The following is a 16417-nucleotide window of genomic DNA, read 5'->3' as shown; positions in this document are numbered from 1 at the left end:
TATTCAAAGTTCAAATGCTTGTGCTGTTCACATTTTACTGTAACAGACTTATTGCTACTACACTCCATTCAGCCAAAAGTCCTCTCAGCCAAAAGTCCATTTAGCCAAAAGTCCTCTCGGAGCTTTTCCGAATGTTTAATTTTAATGCGCATGCTCAAGTTTGATTGAGAACCGAATTTATGTTCGAGATCCGGGACGAACAAATCCCAATTTTTTTGTTAAAAGCCGAATCAGTCGAGAACCAAAGCATTCGAGAACCAAGGCTCCACTGTACGAGCACTCGAGTCAGTGGCCAAGTATATCAGAAGTATCTTCTGAGAACAGCATCACTCTGTATTTTTCCACTGATCAAGATATGCTTTTGCAACGTGTTTTTCGTATGCGTTTATCAGGGCAGAATTAAGTGAATAAAAGTACTGTGTTTAGACTGAAAACATTCAGACAAGTTGGCTAGTGGTCGTGCATTAGCCCTTTGTCACGACACCTGTGTTTGTCCTTTTCGCAATATGTTGAAAGGGGCACAAAAGCAAATGTCCTTAGATAGGTTTCTCTTAAAACGGCCGGCTGGTCATGATTGTGAAACAAAAGAAAAATTAGCCAAGCTACAGGAAATTTGAAACTATAAACGCCAAAGAAATTTTAATTACGTTAAGGTTAAAATAAAAGTTTGCTTTAAAGTCTGTGCATCAAAATGAAAATTTATTAAAATCAAATGTTGTAATCAAGGAAAGTTTTTCTCTGCCTCCTTGGCAAATGCTAGCGTTAGCTGCTATTGTTTGTATTTAATTCTAAATTTTAATTAAACACATTTCCTTGCATTATGTATTATTTGTTGCTTTTTGAAAGCATGTGGTAAATTAGGACAATAACCAACTTGTTTTTTTTGTCACAATATCTTGTTGTAAGTGTTTTTGTTTGTGTTTTTCAGAGTATGGAAACCAATCAATATGTATTTAATTGTTCTATATATAAATAAATTGCACAAACATGCGAGTAAATTAACATACAAGCTCAATACCAGAATGCATCAAGCTCGTAAATCGTGGCATGACTGTAGTGGAATAAAACTTAACTAATACTTATCCATGAACAGGCATGTGCTGATCTATACCTGTCATACAATGCACATAGGAATGTTTAACATAAAGCAAACTTTTCTACTCTATTTGACTAACATGAGCCTTGGCTACGTCCCTAGACGTTACATTACACTGCATTTGTTACCTTTTAATAAATTTTATATATTCCCAATGTTCTACACGTGAAATCACTCAAAAAACAGTCACCAATATTTCAGCAATTTGAATTTTTCGCTAGTTTATAGTCTACCCAACTCAATTGTTTATGTGAACAATTAAAAGGCAGACTACTATCTGATAAAAATGTGCTGAAAATATACCTACAAAGGCTGCTGTCATATAGACTCATAGCTGATTACATGAATAACCCTGCATAAAGGAGCAATCATCTACACCCTATTGCTGTTAAGTAAAATTTATTTGTGCTGACCTTGACCTACATGATTTTTGCATCACACCTGTTGGTGTAGGTGGGATCCATATTAGCGCTGAGATCAAGCAGTCACGAGAAAACCAAGCTATACTGCACGTCGATGTGAATGTAACACAAAGACAGCACCATAATTTGAATTGTCCGGTGTGAACCAGGCTGACAACCAAATGTTATCTCAATAAAAAGTTTTTCGGTGTTACCGAGTAACATCTCACTAGGCAATGTACAGTCAGCGAACAACTAATAAAAGTTGTGTTCTCCATACTATTGTAAACACTACTTACGTTAAGCAATTGGTTGGTGACTGCACCTCTTACATTTGAAGGTCCAACTTGGTAATAGTTTACAACACAGGAGTTGCTGTCTCCTTCATGAAAACTCTTCACTCTCACGACTCCATCTCTAGCTGGTAGCTGAGATACTCTCTCCTGTGTTACATACACAAAACCATAAAGCAAACTGAGCTACTGCAAGCTAATAAAATGAGTGAAAAACATAGGATGAAAACTGTGTTTGCTCTTGCAGTAGCTCAAGGACACAGATTTGCAGATATTTTCTCAAAGACCTGAAGTACCAAAAAAACAAGGAAATGCGTCGATCGAAACTCTCTAAAGAGAAGAGTACTACAAAAAGCTTGTGAACTAGCACTTGGCACTTGTAAACTGCAGACAAGATGAAAGTCACTTCAATATTTGATGATTGTAAAATATCTCTGGTACCTAAATGTCTCGTGTTCTCCAATAAAGACACTCATAGATGCCAAGCACAATCGCTGGTTCAAACATCTGCTTGAAATATCAAAGATATTTAAAAAAGCAATAATCAAAACTCACCACTGGCAGCATAGACAAAGGGAGAACATCAGAACTGAGCCTGCAGCGAACATACTTCTCAATGTCCAATGCCTCCTACAGCAACACATTACCATGTTAGCCATACACACTATTTAGCAATAAGTAACCAAGAGAGGCTAAAAGCATATTTCTATGTCTAGTACCTATTAAAGCAATACTTCAACAAGCATAGCTACAAGTATTCATAAGAATAATAACAAAAATGAGACACTAAACTGAAGTAACTTCGGAAATAATGATACTGCGGGACATCTGACCGCAATAGACAGTTTAAACAACCATATGATACCATAAATAGGAAAGATGGAAGAAACAAAACAGAGAAATAATGTAATTAAAGATGAAAAATTACAATCCACAGAGGGGATCCCTAATAGCAAGTGCAGAGCCGGTGCCAAAGGTTCGTTAAGTCACAAAATGGCCTACTGCAGAAAAGAAAAGCTAAAGTTAGAAACTTGTTGTGAAATCAGATAAAGGTCACAAGGCACCCTTTACCTGCATTATCATGCTTATATCTGTCACTACATTTGCATTGTAAGTTCCTTAGATCCCTTTGTACTATTGGATGGCAAAAATCTGAGCTGTTTTTATGGACTAGAGTACTTACAGTGCAACGACTTAGGTTTTTCAAAGGATTAACACACTTTTATTCATGTATGATGACAATGAGAGTGATTAGGTAAACAGCAGATGTAAAGAACAGCACATTAAAAGCACATCACATTGCACTGTCACATCACAAGCACATCACATTGCACACGCACTGTCACATTAAAAGCCTGCATAATAAAACATTTTTCTAGACCATTCAGATGAGTTTCTCGCCTTTTTTAGCACTTGAAGTTAAAAGTTCAGGAATAGCAGCGTCATCTAATTGCTCAGCCATTGTTGAATGATCTGAACAGAGCCATGTGATCACATGACCCAATAGCCGCAATCTGACTGGCTGCTCGTGGACTAAGTACTTTTACCGCATCAGTATAGAAAACTTTGGTTTACCTTTGTAGTTTATACAGGACTTGAGTGCTTTTTCATGCTTATTTTTGGTGTTGTTGGACTTAGGTGCGTATGCTTTAACATTCTACAATGAAAACTGCGGCTGGCCAAAATTGGGACTTAGTACTTTTAGCACTAGACTCTTCAAGTGCAAAAAGAAGAATCATAGATTACAGTCATTCTTTGAAATACAAAAACCTAATCTGCTCCGATATCTACTTAGATGAAAATCATCCTGTTTTGCAGCAAATACTTTTATAAGAAATACACATAGTATTTTATTTAAGTCATACTACTTCTCGACAATAAATAATTCAGGTAATCAATCACAACTACCATTTGAACAAATACATTATATTATATAATATGATGCAGAAACTAATTATAAAAACATAAATTATGAAACTGACAATAGGGAATAGACAAGGAAAAAGTAAAGATGCCGATAGAGAGGTGGAGCTAGTCTAACTTACACTACTGTAAATTAGGAAACTGACAATAGGGAATAGACAATGAAGAAGTAGAGATGCCGATAGAGAGGTGGAGCTAGTCTAATTTACACTACTCTAAATTAAGAAACTGACAATAGGGAATAGACAATGAAGAAGTAGAGATGCCGATAGAGAAGTAGAGATGCCGATAGAGAGGTGGAGATGCTGATAGAGAGGTGGAGATGCTGATAGAGAAGTAGAGATGATGATAGAGAAGTAGAGATGCCGATAGAGAGGTACAGATGCCGATAGAGAGGTAGAGATGCCGATAGAAAAGTAGAGATGCCGATAGAGGTGGAGATGTCGATAGAGAGGTGGAGATGCCGATAGAGAGGTAGAGATGCCGATAAAGAGGTAGAGATGCCGATAGAGAGGTAGAGATGCCGATAGAGAGGTAGAGATGCCGATAGAGAGGTAGAGATGCCGATAGAGAGGTAGAGATGCCGATAGAGAGGTAGAGATGCCGATAGAGAGGTGGAGATGCCGATAGAGAAGTAGAGATGCCGATAGAGAAGTAGAGATGCCGATAGAGAAGTAGAGATGCCGATAGAGAGGTAGAGATGCCGATAGAGAGGTAGAGATGCCGATAAAGAGGTAGAGATGCCGATAGAGAGGTAGAGATGCCGATAGAGAGGTGGAGATGCCGATAGAGAAGTAGAGATGCCGATAGAGAAGTAGAGATGCCGATAGAGAGGTAGAGATGCCGATAGAGAGGTAGAGATGCCGATAAAGAGGTAGAGATGCCGATAGAGAGGTAGAGATGCCGATAGAGAGGTAGAGATGCCGATAGAGAGGTAGAGATGCCGATAGAGAGGTGGAGATGCCGATAGAGAAGTAGAGATGCCGATAGAGAAGTAGAGATGCCGATAGAGAGGTAGAGATGCCGATAGAGAGGTAGAGATGCCGATAGAGAGGTAGAGATGCCGATAGAGAAGTAGAGATGCCGATAGAGAAGTAGAGATGCCGATAGAGAGGTACAGATGCCGATAGAGAGGTAGAGATGCCGATAGAAAAGTAGAGATGCCGATAGAGGTGGAGATGTCGATAGAGAGGTGGAGATGCCGATAGAGAGGTAGAGATGCCGATAAAGAGGTAGAGATGCCGATAGAGAGGTAGAGATGCCGATAGAGAGGTAGAGATGCCGATATAGAGGTGGAGATGCCGATAGAGAAGTAAAGATGCTGATAGAGAAGTAGAGATGCCGATAGAGAGGTAGTAGAGATGCCGATAGAGAGGTAGAGATGCCGATAGAAAGGTAGAGATGCCGATAGAGAGGTAGAGATGCCGATAGAGAGGTAGAGATGCCGATAGAGAGGTAGAGATGCCGATAGAGAGGTAGAGATGCCGATAGAGAGGTAGAGATGCCGATAGAGAGGTAGAGCTAGTCTAACATACACTACTAAAACTTTAAATTAACAAAACTAATTTATATGTTTTCGTTTTTATGTTTGACCTTTTTTACATTTATCTTTTAATATCATAGCAAACCTTTTCAGTTTCACTAGTTTTGTGCTTTCAATTTCCTCCTTACAGTAACGCAGGTTAAATACTCTTACTGATACAAAATAGGTGTGATAATCTCCGCACCCATTCAGAACATTCTAGTTTCAGAAATTTTTCAAGAAATCATTCAAAAATTTCAGTTAAGGTTTTTTATTAGTTGCTGTTTCAATTTTAAGAACAACATTGCCCTTTTCTCTTTTTCAACAACTTTTGAAACCACTTGAAATAGCCTTGTTAGAATTTATATGTACGATAGTAAAGTAAATAATACTGTCTAGTATTGTTTAATATCATTCAAGCAACATAAAATTACTATGTTAAGACCAACGGTGTACATTTTCATACCAATTTACAAAACAACAATGTGTTGAAATATTCCAGCCATTATAAGTTGAAAAGTATTTTGAATTGTAACAATATTAAAAAGTAGAACAAAAAACAGAGAAAGTGGAAAAAGCAAGAAGGAAAGCAACTAACCTTGAGCGTGTAATTTCCATAAATGTAACCTTCCATAAAGTACATTGCTTTGAATTCAGAGACAAATGCGAGAAAATCGGCGCATGTGAATTTGTCAAGGAATGAGTGTTTGTGAACCTTTGTCCAGAGTTTGTGCTCCAGCAACATCAGCCTCACATCACTGCACACAGGACATACAGGTAGCATGGTTTCACAATTACTTAGTATAGTAAATACCGCACACCCCAGCAAATTAGCCGACAGAATCGTTATACATTCAGCCACAATAGCAAAAGGAAATAGGGAGACAGCAATACAGTCAGATACAAATTAAAGTCTATGCGAAGTGGTTGGTCAGTGTGTCTATGCGAAGTGGTTGGTCAGTGTGTCTATGCGAAGTGGTTGGTCAGTGTGTCTATGCAAAGTGGGTGGTCAGTGTGTCTATCACTACGTTTCCATGATGCGCAGTGCTTCGGAGTTGCGCTATCTCCGAATCATGGAAACGGCGTCTTCGCACTGAAATCACTGCGCACTGATCAGTGCGAAGCCAGTGCAAATTCGCAGCAAGGAAACAGCGACTGCGCAGTGGCTGCGCATAGCTCTCATGCCGTGGAGACGGATTCTTCGAGGGCCATAAACTAGTACAAAGGTTGTCCTGTTAATCGTGTTTTTTACTATTCTTCTGATCTTCTTTCACCTAAATTTAACTATGGTCTGCATTCACGAGGATGATGAGGTGATTACTTTCCTGGACTTTGTTATCGATGCCAACACTTTTCGAAAAATAGGTGGCAAATCCTAAATTAACGTTTAAATAATATATTACTTAAAAATACTTATTAAAAATATATTACAATGTAAAAAGTGTGTTAAGGTTTGTAAAACCTTGTGAATGTGTATTGTAAATAAAAGTATAATGACGACAGAATCATAAAAAGACCGTTTATGACGTTCGGTATCCGTGATCGATTCTATTTCTCCATCAGGCGATTCGATTTATACAATTTCTCTTCTCTGGCTAATTTGCGGTATTTGCTGAAAACCACTGCGCAGCATGGAAACGTACAATCCCCTCGACTTCGGAGGGGGCTGCTTCGCAGTACTGCGCACCATGGAAACATGTGTAACATGGAAACAGTGTCTATGCGAAGTGGGTGGTCAGAGTGTCTATGCGAAGTGGTTGGTCAGTGTGTCTATGCGAAGTGGGTGGTCAGTGTGTCTGTGCGAAGTGGGTGGTCAGTGTGTCTATGCGAAGTGGGTGGTCAGTGTGTCTATGCGAAGTGGGTGGTCAGTGTGTCTGTGCGAAGTGGGTGGTCAGTGTGTCTGTGTGAAGTGGGTGGTCAGCGTGTCTATGTGAAGTGGGTGGTCAGTTAGCCTGTCTTGACAAACTGTTGTTTTTGCAGAGTTGTCCTCCCCGTCGAGCAGGCGCGCAACACAACAGCTTGTCACAAGACATACTGCACCTGATGCATCAGCTGCACTTATAGGGAGTTGTTCTCTTCCATCTATGCGGCTGGGTTGCGATATTATGTCAGTTGCTCCATTGGTAATCAACGAATTTCGTGCAAAGATTTATGTAAAAAAAAGATTACAACGTTTAACCAGCGACCAGTCTTTGTTGTAAACATTAGAAGAACTTAAGAATAAAATAAATTGAAAATAAAATCCATAAGAACAAATAAAACTGACTGATACAAAAATAGAAATAAAACTGACTGAGCGCACAAATAAAGACATGTTTAATCGCTGTTGTTGTTTAAGTTCTCAAGTTCTACTAAAGTTTACCGCAGAGACTGGTCGCTGGTTAAACGTAATCTTTTTTTTTTAAATAAACTTTTGCGCGAAATTCGTTATGATTACCAATTGAGCGACCGACATAACATCGCAACCAAGCCGCATAGATGGAAGAGAACAACTCCCTATAAGTGCAGCTGATGCATCAGGTGCAGTACGTCTTGTGACAAGCTTTTGTGTTGCTCGCCCGCTCAACGGGGGACAACTCCGCAAAAACAACAGTTTGTCAAGACAGGCTAGTGGTCAGTGTCTATGCAAAGTGATTGGTCAGTATGTCCATGCGAAGTGGGTGGTCAGTGTGTCTATGCGAAGTGGGTGGTCAGTGTGTCTATGCGAAGTGGTTGGTCAGTGTGTCTATGTGAAGTGATTGGTCAGTGTGTCTATGCGAAGTGGGTGGTCAGTGTGTCTATGCGAAGTGGTTGGTCAGTGTGTCTATGTGAAGTGATTGGTCAGTGTGTCTATGTGAAGTGGTTGGTCAGTGTGTCTATGCGAGGTGATTGGTCAGCGTGTCTATGCGAAGTGATTGGTCAGTGTGTCTATGCGAAGTGATTGGTCAGTGTGTCTATGCGAAGTGGGTGGTCAGTGTGTCTATGCGAAGTGGGTGGTCAGTGTGTCTATGTGAAGTGATTGGTCAGCGTGTCTATGCGAAGTGGGTGGTCAGTGTGTCTATGCGAAGTGGGTGGTCAGTGTGTCTATGCGAAATGGGTGGCCAGTGTGTCTATGCGAAGCGGGTGGTCAGCGTGTCTATGTGAAGTGATTGGTCAGTGTGTCTGTGCGATGTGATTGGTCAGTGTGTCTATGCGAAGTGGGTGGTCAGTGTGTCTATGCGAAGTGGGTGGTCAGTGTGTCTATGTGAAGTGATTGGTCAGCGTGTCTATGCGAAGTGGGTGGTCAGTGTGTCTATGCGAAGTGGGTGGTCAGTGTGTCTATGCGAAATGGGTGGCCAGTGTGTCTATGCGAAGTGGGTGGTCAGTGTGTCTATGTGAAGTGATTGGTCAGCGTGTCTATGCGAAGTGGGTGGTCAGTGTGTCTATGCGAAGTGGGTGGTCAGTGTGTCTATGCGAAATGGGTGGCCAGTGTGTCTATGCGAAGTGGGTGGTCAGTGTGTCTATGCGAAGTGATTGGTCAGTGTGTCTATGCGAAGTGGGTGGTCAGTGTGTCTGTGCGAAGTGATTGGTCAGTGTGTCTATGCGAAGTGATTGGTCAGTGTGTCTATGTGAAGTGATTGGTCAGTGTGTCTATGCGATGTGATTGGTCAGCGTGTCTATGCGAAGTGGGTGGTCAGTGTGTCTATGCGAAGTGGGTGGTCAGTGTGTCTATGCGAAATGGGTGGCCAGTGTGTCTATGCGAAGTGGGTGGTCAGTGTGTCTATGCGAAATGGGTGGCCAGTGTGTCTATGCGAAGTGATTGGTCAGTGTGTCTATGTGAAGTGATTGGTCAGTGTGTCTATGCGATGTGATTGGTCAGTGTGTCTATGCGATGTGATTGGTCAGTGTGTCTATGTGAAGTGATTGGTCAGTGTGTCTATGTGAAGTGATTGGTCAGTGTGTCTATGTGAAGTGATTGGTCAGTGTGTCTATGTGAAGTGGTTGGTCAGTGTGTCTATGTGAAGTGATTGGTCAGTGTGTCTATGTGAAGTGATTGGTCAGTGTGTCTATGCGATGTGATTGGTCAGTGTGTCTATGCGATGTGATTGGTCAGTGTGTCTATGTGAAGTGATTGGTCAGTGTGTCTATGTGAAGTGATTGGTCAGTGTGTCTATGTGAAGTGATTGGTCAGTGTGTCTATGCGATGTGATTGGTCAGTGTGTCTATGCGATGTGATTGGTCAGTGTGGCTTAAAAAGAAAATGAAGTAAAAAATAATAAAAACCTACTTGGCTAACTTCTCACACTTTATAAAACGATTAAAGTAATTCTTCTTCAACTGCTCTTTGAGCGCATGGAAAACATCACTGGAGAGATCAAAGTTGCTTATGTGATCAACAATCGTCTCAAATAGTTTCTACAAAAGGCATCACCAATTATGTTCTAAACATTGTGTACGCTCCTTTTAAGTAAATGAACTAGCACGTGTTTCATCAAGTAGTAATTATCGAAGTTGTCCTCTCATGGTATCAGGTACGAAGTCAGAATCTTCAATCTCAAATGGAAAATCTCAACTAAATTATTTGTAGCATCATCAAATCTCTCACTCGGTACATGTATAGGTTATGAAGTTAGCAGTTTCAAATCAATGGCCTATAATTCAACTCTGATCATTAAGAGTTGTCTTCTGATGACAAAACAGAGAAACAAACAGATAGAAAAAGAACAATTCATTAAATTCATACTGCAGGCGTGAACTACTAGTCAAACGATGGACCTGTTAAGAATGGAATGCTGTACATCTTCATCATACACAATACTGTATATGTAACTTACTGCTAGCTTGTGACTGAACCCACTCAACTTGATAATCATGCCATTAGCGGTAACCTTGAACTCATATCTGAAAAATTAAAAGACAGCACTTTATTCCTTACTCTATGCAGGAATGTATCAGGCCTTGACTTCAGACAGAACTTTATAAAAAAGCTAAGACAAGGGAATTAGGGTGATTGTTGTAGGAAGATGTGTAGCTAGTCATGGGCATCAAAGAGAATACGGAGCAATAAAGGGCCAAGTGAGAGAGTTATCAACATTTCACGCTTTTACAGTGACACATGCTAAACAGTGACAATAAATTTATAACACCTTTGAAACGGACTAACTGTTTCAGCTTGTTATTTATGCTAGAACTTAATTTGGATTTGCGCATGTCGGGTAGCCTATAGGAAAATCATGTTTAAGATATGACAGCTACCAGAATAGTTAGCAAAGGCCTAGATGGCAACGGATTAAAAATGGGCTCTATTAATAGTATTTTGATTTCATAGTACTTAACACTGTTTTGCTGTTAACCAGAGAATAGTTTCAATAATAAACTAGATCAATGGGTTAAGGACTATTCCTACGGCAATAGGCCCTGAGGGCGAGCGGAAGGCAATTATGTCATCATGGCTTGGTATGAGGAAGCAGCACTTATAGTGGGGGAGCCAAGGTATGTTTTTTGCTCATTGAAGACAACTTTATGCCCCATATGCCATTGGAAAGCTGAGAGTTCACTGATTTTGATTCTGCGAGTAACTTTTCCATACCAGAGGCGTATAAAATGCTACAGGGGCGTAAACGGGGTAAAAGGTGGTTTTGTATGTTTTTTCGTTGAAGTGTATATCAAAATGTTAGCATACATACTTTAATAACTGTTGACCCAAATCTTCTCTTTTTCACGTGTTATGCCGAACATTTTGTTGGCTTTGTATACCCAAATTTTAAACCCTACCTCACTGTATGATCAGGGGTTTTTCGAAGATATTCAGGGGCATGTCATATTTTTGCAACATTTTTGGGTTCGCACATCAGCCATTTTCTTTCAATCATAATTGAGCTTCTAAAGATTATATATCATGATGACCAATGTGTTTATGTTCAGAATACTAAATTATATCTTTCTGGACTTATTACTTTTGAGAAAATTGACGCGTTTTGTATGTTATGTCTATTTCGGAGTTATCCCCCAAATATGTATTATCTATGTTTTTGTGTTATCTGATGCATTCAAGATCCACATCTAGGTCAGTTTATAAGACTTGTACAGAGAAATGAAATTTTAGCTAATTTATTGATAAAATACAAGAACTAACAATGAAATAACTGCCTATTATCCATATAATCATAAAACTAACAGTAGTAGTCATTTGCTGGGTCATGGACGATCTCATTCCTCTGTTCCGTGTTTAAAATAGCGGTCGTTTTATCTGTATCTCTTTTCAACGTTGTGGGAAATATTTTGGAGAATAGCATATTGACATTTTTTTATTTCATTGTAACCAGTACAACAATTGCCAAATTTTAACTTCGAGAGAAAATTTTGTTGATATCGTATTTCGGGAACACAAATTTGCTCTATTCGAAAAATTCTGATAAAGCATCCTGTTTCATAGACTTGGGCAAAAAACATTTTGTAATTATAGGGGCATCGTAACCTGTGGGCGCAATGTATCAATTAACTTTTTATTTAGCAAGTGCAATCGAGAGAGGGCTATACGATAAATGATAAGAGCGCTAAAATTGTAAGAATTCTGTAGCTTCGTGGTTAGAGGCAAGTATAGAAAATTGTGGTTGCAATTTTTGTTAGTCCAAATCCAGCAAAAAGCAAGTTTTTCAATCCAAGATTTTAATAGCTTTAATTAGACAGCTATCTGAACAGACAGACAATGACTATGAAAAACTTTGATATTTATATACATAGGCACAGTGTAAGTATGCTTAACAGACAACTGCATAAAATGAAGCTTTCGTGCTCTGCCAACGTCTACTCGATGGGCTCCTTTTACATCGTAAACATTAGCAGACTTCCCTCTTTTATGGGACAGCCGACTCGGTGATAGGTCGAATTCTTTAAAGCCAGATGGCCATACTTGCCAAGTAGTTGAGTAAAAAAGCGAGAGATTGATGGTAAAAATAGTAGTTTAATCTGAAGCCTAGATTTCTTTGTGAAGTTTTTTTTTTTTGGTACCTATATAGGAGTCCCTTCTACGATTTTATTCAATGTTCAGGTACTGTACTATCAATGTGAGGTCATGGTTGTTTGCCAATGATATGTCCACGTATAATCTTTGTTTATTGATGAAAAACTGTAGAGAAAATCGTTAGACATCAACGTTGCTAAATCTAAATAGCCCAGGTTTTATGGCAAGCATACGGTTTAATAGCGATCTGTTTTATTGTTGCTAACTTTGTATGATGATGCAAGTTCACAACTAGTAAACAAAGGGGACACGACAAGTAAAAAAATTAAACCATTACTTTTATTGAAAAAGCTGGAGGAAAACGAGAGATTTTGTGAAAAAGGGAGACTGACTTTAAATACTGAGGGTCCCAGCCAAACTGGGAGACTTGGCAAGTATGCAGATGGCTCTTTCATCTTCTAGCTAGGATGCAGGTCGTCCAAAAAAGAGGGTAAGCCTGTTGCTCTGTGACCCTGTTCAGCTGGTGGTAGTCAACACACAATAAGAACCTTTTATCTTTCTTTCGGACCAACACCACTGGGCAGCTCTTGGCACCTTCAGCTGGCTAAATGGACCTTTTGCTGAGAATTTCTTGCACCTGGCATTTTGCCCCAGCATCCTTCTTTGGTCTGAGTTAATGGAAAGGTTGACATTTTGGCCAGAGCTCCTTCTTTGATACTACAGAATGCTCCACTTCAGAGAGTCAACCCACATCTCTTTCTCCAATACTAAACGTTGCTTGACAGCATGTTAACAGTTTTGATAACTGTTCAGTTTGTCCCGGCTCTGTGAAGTTTTTTTTGTGTTGCTTAGAACAGGTCCTTTAGATAGGTTGGCACTTCTGCCTCTAGTGCTTCCGCACGCCGAGCCATGAACACCAAGCTGCGGAGAGGTGGTTCCTTATTCACCTGGCAGTCCTACACCCCAAATACGTGCTGAACAGGGTTCCAGCTTGGAACATCAGAGGTTTGTCTGTGAGCTTCAGACACTGCGTAACTATGCTTCTTTTTGGCCCAGGCCGGTTCAAGCCTGAAGTCAAAAAGATATCCTAACCAAAATGTTATATACTCCAATCAGCAGTAATTCTGTGTGGTGACCCAACACAAAACAGACATTTCAGTCGGAGCTGGCACCACCATGTCTCTTACCACCTGCATCTTGCTAAGTAACAATATCCTTTGCTTATTCATGTTCGACGTAAAGGGAGCTCATCATGCAGAGATTAGCAGAGCAAGGTAAATGCTCATTTTATGCAGTTGTCTGTTGAGCATACATACACTGTACAGATTTATATATTTGCACAACATGTCAACACTTGCCCGCGGAAGGAAAGCCCAGGCTGCTGAAAGTCCAAAGGACACTAGTGAGCTGTTAGGAATGGTATTAAAAATGGGATCTTTGCTAATGTGGCTCATTACAAAGACCTCCTGGGTCTTTATATCCTGTAACAAAGACCAAGGAGGTCTTATTATGGGATACAAAGACCAAAGATATTCTAATACAAAATTTGAAAATAGCTGTATTGGCAACCGTATGACACTGTAGAATGGACCAATTTTTTCATCAGCCATGAGATCATTGCTATCAGTCGCTTTGAGTAGGTCTATCGTGCCTTGAGAAAACCTACAAATCTGCTTGCTTAGCATGTTTGTAGTGCAACTGGTGTCAATCAAAAACTGGATAAATTTCCCCTCTAGTTTCTCTAGAAGAAAGTATCTTGTGGAATGGGACCAGTCTGGAGTCTGTGTTCTGATCGGCTCATCACCATGCTCGGCATGATTAGTAAAGTTAACTGAACCGGAAACTCATGCGCCTGCCAAGGCAGACCTTTAGTGTGTAGGTTAGGTTCAGTGATGGAGTGTGGTATCGGTTGGCTGTGCTACTTTAAAAGCAGGCTTCTGGCCAATTGCAGGCCCAGTCTCTCCAGACCAGTGTCGGAGCGCACCTCTTTCAACCAAGCTCAGTGGGGCTTGTTTAGACTTTGGTTGTGCTTCTCCAGTTGAGCTGCAGCTCAAGCATTTGGACTCCAGCTTTTATAGGTCTCGTAATAACTTTGGGTGGCTATAGCAAGAAATTTCCACATCACATTCTGGGTAGATATGGCAATAGACCTTTGCATCACATTTCAATTTTAAGGTCATGGCAAAAGGTCGCTCTGTCACATCCTTGTTCTGGGTGGATATGGCCGAGAATCTCTGCATAGCTTTTTCATAATTCCTTGAAGCCTTCCTCACTAGGGTCCAGCCAGACTCAGCATGTCCAGCGAGCTTCCTGGAGCACTTGTTTGCTAGGGTCTGAGCAGTTGGGGGCCTTAGTACAACTAAAGGTCAGTACTAATGTTGCGACCTTTCGCAGTTTCCCCGGTTTTTACTTACTGAAAAAGTTCTTCCAAACGTTCTTCTGGCTCCCACAACCTCAACACAAAAATGGTTGGATTGACATAGCTTCTTTTAGGCCAGGGATGTCGAACTCAATTGTACAAGGGGCAAAAATTCGAAACACAATCTAGGTCACGGGCTGAACAGGATAAACACTTATTGAACACAATAAAACTACATGTTTTTGGAACATAAATATGGATAAAAACAGACAGGAATATTATTCCGAAACAAACTTCAGGTTAAATTGACCCAAAAAGCATGCAGCAAGGCAGCTGAAGTGTTGCATTATGGGATCTGTAGTTCTGTGCAGTATTATGTCATCAGCACTTCATATTAATGGGTCATGAATAGCAATAATGTAAAATGTTCTTGCAGGCCAGATCTGATTACAAGGTGGGTCGGATGTGGCTCGTGGGCCGGATGTGGCCCCCGGGCCGTGAGTTTGACACATGTGTTTTTGGCCATGTTGCTCTTCTTGCAGCTGCTGGATCTGCTTCGTCAGCTGGTGCAACAGAAGTGCAAGCTGGCTGATGATCTGATCCTAGACCACTTCCGTCTACTTGGCTACATGGCTTGCAGGGGCCGAGCCTTCCTCTTAGCAATCATACTGCTGACCAGCCATGATGTGACCCTCCTAGCCCTGGGTCCAGCTATCGTCTGCCACCACACTAGTATTTTCACCCAAAAAACAATTACCAAAAATTTTGTTGATCTACAATTTGTGGAACCTTTATATCTTAATCCGTCTGACACCGCTGGTCATTGCGAGAAAAAAATCATGACAAAAACCAAATATTTTTAAAAAGAAACTTCACTCAGCGTTGGCTGTAAACATATTTTCCATTGGCTCAAGGCAAACCAACAATTGTTTTCTTTAGTTCTAGTGCATACATTTATAGCTTGAGTGCTAATTAATCAACTACTAACTCACCAGAAACGTTTTGTAAGGAACCTACAAAAGTCGCACCACACCCCTTTTGGCTATATGCAACTGATGTGCCATGCGGCATTTCAAAGCTTGTTGTACACAATAAGTTACATGTAAGAAAAAAGAAAAACTTTAAAGATAGACCTATTAATATCCCACAAAATCAAAGTCTTCCACACTTTTGACTAAGTCGATAACAGCAGGGTTCTAGTTGTTATAATGTTTGCATTACTATTTGTATTATCTATAATATAGTATAAAATAGGTACAAGAAACGCCTCAAGTTACAAGTCCCGAGTTGCAACGAGTAACCCGTGGTAGCACACATGACCCGGTTTCATTTCACAACCTCTTTATTGAACAACGAAGGCGAACGAGAAAAGTGCAGTCGCGCATAAGTAGATCATCCTGCAACTACAAGACGTGCTTGTTTTATGATTATATGGATAATAGGCAGTTATTTTATTCTGTTAGCTTTTGTATTTTATCAATAAATTAGCTAAAATGCTATTTCTCAGTACAAGTTTTATAAACTGATCTAGATATAAATCTTGGATGCATCAGATAGCACAAAAACATAGATAATACATATTTGGGGGATAACTCCAAAACAGACATAACATACAAAACGCGTCAATTTTCTCAGAAGTATCAAGTCCAGAAAGATGTAATTCAACAATCTGAACATAAACACATTGATCATTGTGATAGATCATCTTCAGAAGCTCACTTACGATTGAAAGGAAATGGCTGATGTACGAACCCAAAAATGTTAAAAAAATATGACATGCCCCTAAATATCGCCGAAAAACCCCTGATCATACAGTGATGTAGAGTTGAAAATTTGGAAATAACAAGCCAACAATATGTTCAGCATAAAATGTGAAAAAAGAGAAGATTTGAATCAACAGT

At 40.0% G+C, this 16417-nt stretch overlaps 1 protein-coding gene across 2 annotated transcripts in view; it reads right to left on the bottom strand.

Moving 5' to 3' along the window:
* The window catches only part of LOC137393031 (nardilysin-like), a 60094-nt gene that overhangs the window by 8787 nt on the left and 34890 nt on the right, over positions 1-16417 (bottom strand). For both annotated transcript variants that reach the window (XM_068079413.1, XM_068079414.1), the window contains 5 exons: positions 10029-10095; positions 9482-9609; positions 5834-5993; positions 2346-2420; positions 1797-1940 (listed from right to left, as the gene is read on the bottom strand). In XM_068079413.1, coding sequence (XP_067935514.1) covers positions 1797-1940; positions 2346-2420; positions 5834-5993; positions 9482-9609; positions 10029-10095 — 574 coding nt within the window. The remainder of the gene's footprint in view (positions 1-1796; positions 1941-2345; positions 2421-5833; positions 5994-9481; positions 9610-10028; positions 10096-16417) is intronic.

The sequence above is a fragment of the Watersipora subatra genome, chromosome 4, assembly GCF_963576615.1.
Source record: "Watersipora subatra chromosome 4, tzWatSuba1.1, whole genome shotgun sequence".
Taxonomy (NCBI): Eukaryota; Metazoa; Bryozoa; class Gymnolaemata; order Cheilostomatida; family Watersiporidae; genus Watersipora; species Watersipora subatra.
This window is presented reverse-complemented; position numbering and strand designations above follow the sequence as displayed.